At 37.7% G+C, this 3,297-nt stretch overlaps 1 gene segment (V, D, J or C); it reads left to right on the forward strand.

Moving 5' to 3' along the window:
* The first annotated feature begins 2,220 nt into the window (after positions 1-2,220).
* On the forward strand, positions 2,221-2,696 carry LOC101999675. The segment is given in 2 exon segments: positions 2,221-2,263; positions 2,374-2,696. Coding segments are annotated over 2 exon segments (366 nt in total).
* Positions 2,697-3,297: the final 601 nt, after the last annotated feature.

Here is a 3,297-nt window from a genome sequence, read left to right on the forward strand (position 1 = left end):
TGGGATTAAAGGCGTGTGCCACCATCGCCTGGCTACAACTACTTTTGTAAGGTGACTCATTCCTTTCACAATGGTAATTCCAGGAATCAACTCCCATTGAGGCTTGAGAAGTAGTCTCATATACTCAAGCATCCTTCTGCTTCAAAAGTTCTAAGTAGGATATGATGTACATAGTCCTGTCCATGTATTCAACCAGAGATAACAGAACACTAGCTTCTTTCGTTTCCTCCCTTTCTCCCTTTTTCCCTTCTTCTCTCCTTTCCTCCCTCACTTCCTCCTTTCATTCTTTCTATTTCTCTGTCTTTCTTTTTTATATTTCTTTCTTCCTATTGTTTTTGTTATTAATATTTTTTATTCAGATTATTTTACTTTTTAAATTTTTCAAACAATATATTTTGATCATATTGTTTCCCTTCCCCCACTCTTCCCTGTTCCTTCCAGCTCTCTTCCATCTAACTTCATTTTCTTTCTCTTTCAAGCAAAACAGAACGAAATAAAACAAAACAGAAAAATCACAAAAAAACCAACAGCAACAATAGGAAAAATCAAACAAAAAGAATTGACGAAGTAAAATCAATCAGACAAAAAAACAAAACAAAAACTGTATATACACACACACACACCATAGAGTTTCTTTACTGTTGACTAACTATCCCTGACTATGATGCCCGCCCTGGAGTACGTTTGATATTTCAATGACATTTCATTGGAGATAACTGATTTTCCCATTTCCAAGTTATCGGTTGCAAATAAATTCCAGCTAAGGTTATGACTATTTGGTTACTTCTGTTTCTTGGTTCTGACATTTTGTCTGATTTGAACCTGTGCTGATCTTACATGCTTGTTTTTATCGTTTCTATGACTTCACAAGTGACTCAGTCCTGTTGTGCGTGGAAGATACTGTTTCCTTGGAGTCATCCATCATATCTGGCTCTTAAGCTCTATGCACCCACCTCCTCTCCTGTATATTCCCTGAGCCTGGTGGATATGTGTTGGACGGAGAAAACTAAGGTACATAGTTACTTTAACCATGTATGAGTTAAAGCATACTGGAACAACCGACATGGTCCTGACAATTCTCTTACTTTCCCCAAATCACCCCTTTTATTTCTTCTATCATGATTTATTAATTCTTTTCTCCAATTTAGAGCAACTCCTGTTTCTGATCATCCATGCTCCTAAAGTCATGCCAGTTAAATATAGTATTGTGATATTAGATAAGTAGTAGGTGTGATATTAGATAATTAGTAGCATGTGTGCTTTAGAAATCATCATTCGTTATCAATACTCTCTAATCCTTTCTTAAGGACAAACATGGGCCCACTTTGTTCTTTCCCAGACTTTTTTTTCTATATAATTTTGTTTTGTATTTTTATGTAATGTTCATTTTTTAATTTATAATGCATCAAAAGTTTCATGCTGTATAATATTTATCATTCTAAACACTAATATTCATCAGTGTGTCTATATAAGTCAGGCTGCTAAGGAATCAAGGATAGGGATTATGTCTGGATTCTTAAGTATTCTGAACAGGGGCTCATGGAGTAAATTTCTCTGTCCTCATCATAAGTAGGAAAGGCCCGTGAATAAAGAGATCCTTATAAATTAATGTCTACAACTTTGGTTCTCGAATTTTCTAATACTTTGAGGCCTTAATATAGTTTCTTCTTTGTGTTGTCACCCAAACAGAAAATTATTCATTGCTATTTCATAAGTGTAATTTTTCTACTATTAAAGATAATAATGTAATATTTAATCAACAGGATATCTGATATATGTCCTCTGTCCTGTGGTAGTCAAAACCCATAGTGTATGAACACTGATCAATATAGTGTTTCCACTGGAGAGAAAACAAAAGAGAAGATGTAGAGTCAGCCTCAGAGAAGGTAACTCCTGAACTTGATCAGAAAGTGCTTAGTAGTCAAAGCCTTAAGGAAGTATGGTGGTGACAAACATGACAGACCTAAACCTGAACAGTGGGTTCCACAGGTTTCACTGAAGGATCTGGAGTCTCTAGCTGGTTACTGTGATCTGTTGGGAGACCTCAGGAAGGAAGAGACACCCAGACTTTTGATGGCACAAACACCTAAGAAAGAATTTTCTTGACCAAGAAAATTTGCATATTTGCAAGATGGGCCTGGTCAGATCTCTGAGAAATGTTGAAGGATAAGAGAGACCCACACCATGTCTGGCTCAGCAGAGCACAGCGGTATCTGCACCATGGCCTGGATTCCTCTTTTCTTCTTCCTCCTTCACTGCACAGGTTAGGAGAGTCATCTAGAACCCAATGACAGTTCAGGGAAACAAACTGACAACAAGGTATATTATCCTCTCTTCTCTCACCCCAGGTGATAATCTGTTTCTCTTTTACAGGGTCTTTCTCCCAACCTGTGCTGACTCAGTCACCCACAGCCTCAGCCTCCCTGGGAGCCTCAGTCAAACTCACCTGCACCTTGAGTAGTGACTACAGCACCAACACCATTTATTGGTACCAGCAACAGCCAGACAAGGCTCCTAAGTATCTGATGTATGTTTACAGTAGTGGAAACCATGGAAAGGGAGATGGGATCCCTGATCGCTTCTCTGGCTCCGGCTCTGGGGCTCAGCGTTACTTAAGCATCTCCAACATTCAGCCTGATGATGAATCTATCTATTTCTGTGGTACATCTTATAGCACTGCAGGACAATACGGGTGAACACAGTGATCCAGAGAAATGAGGAAGCAGGACAAGAACCATTTTCCTCTCTTGCTATCAAAGCAAGCCTATAGTTTTGAAAAGGATCTTCTAAAGTTCTTACTTATCCTACTCATTGTATATTTTCTTCTTATTACTCAAGGGGATAGATCATAGTTCTAGCTCCTGAGCACCTTAGGAAAGAGAAGAAAGGCAAGGATTGTATTGACTTCACTCCTGTGTAATATTAATGACTGTGTAAAATCAAATCTCATGTGTACAGAGCTGAGCTGGTGAGAACATTCTTCTATAAAGTTAGAGAAATGGGTTTAAAGTTCTCATTGTTACTCACCAAAGTTCACAGGAATGTATATTCATTATAAAAAGTCTTTATTCTCTCATGCCCTGTCTTTTAACTCCAAGTAGCTAAAAAGTACAATGTAAAGACATTTATGAGGTAGTGTGGTAGTTCACATGTGAACAGGTGAGTTCACATCTTCAAACCTTCTACATGGCTACAGAGTATTTGTAACACAACTGCTACTGACATTTCCTACTTGTTATAGGAATTTGTTAATGAGCAAAATGAATATTGAAATACCAAGTTTAATAATGACAAATG

The sequence above is a fragment of the Microtus ochrogaster genome, unplaced genomic scaffold (assembly GCF_000317375.1).
Source record: "Microtus ochrogaster isolate Prairie Vole_2 unplaced genomic scaffold, MicOch1.0 UNK43, whole genome shotgun sequence".
Taxonomy (NCBI): domain Eukaryota; kingdom Metazoa; phylum Chordata; class Mammalia; order Rodentia; family Cricetidae; genus Microtus; species Microtus ochrogaster.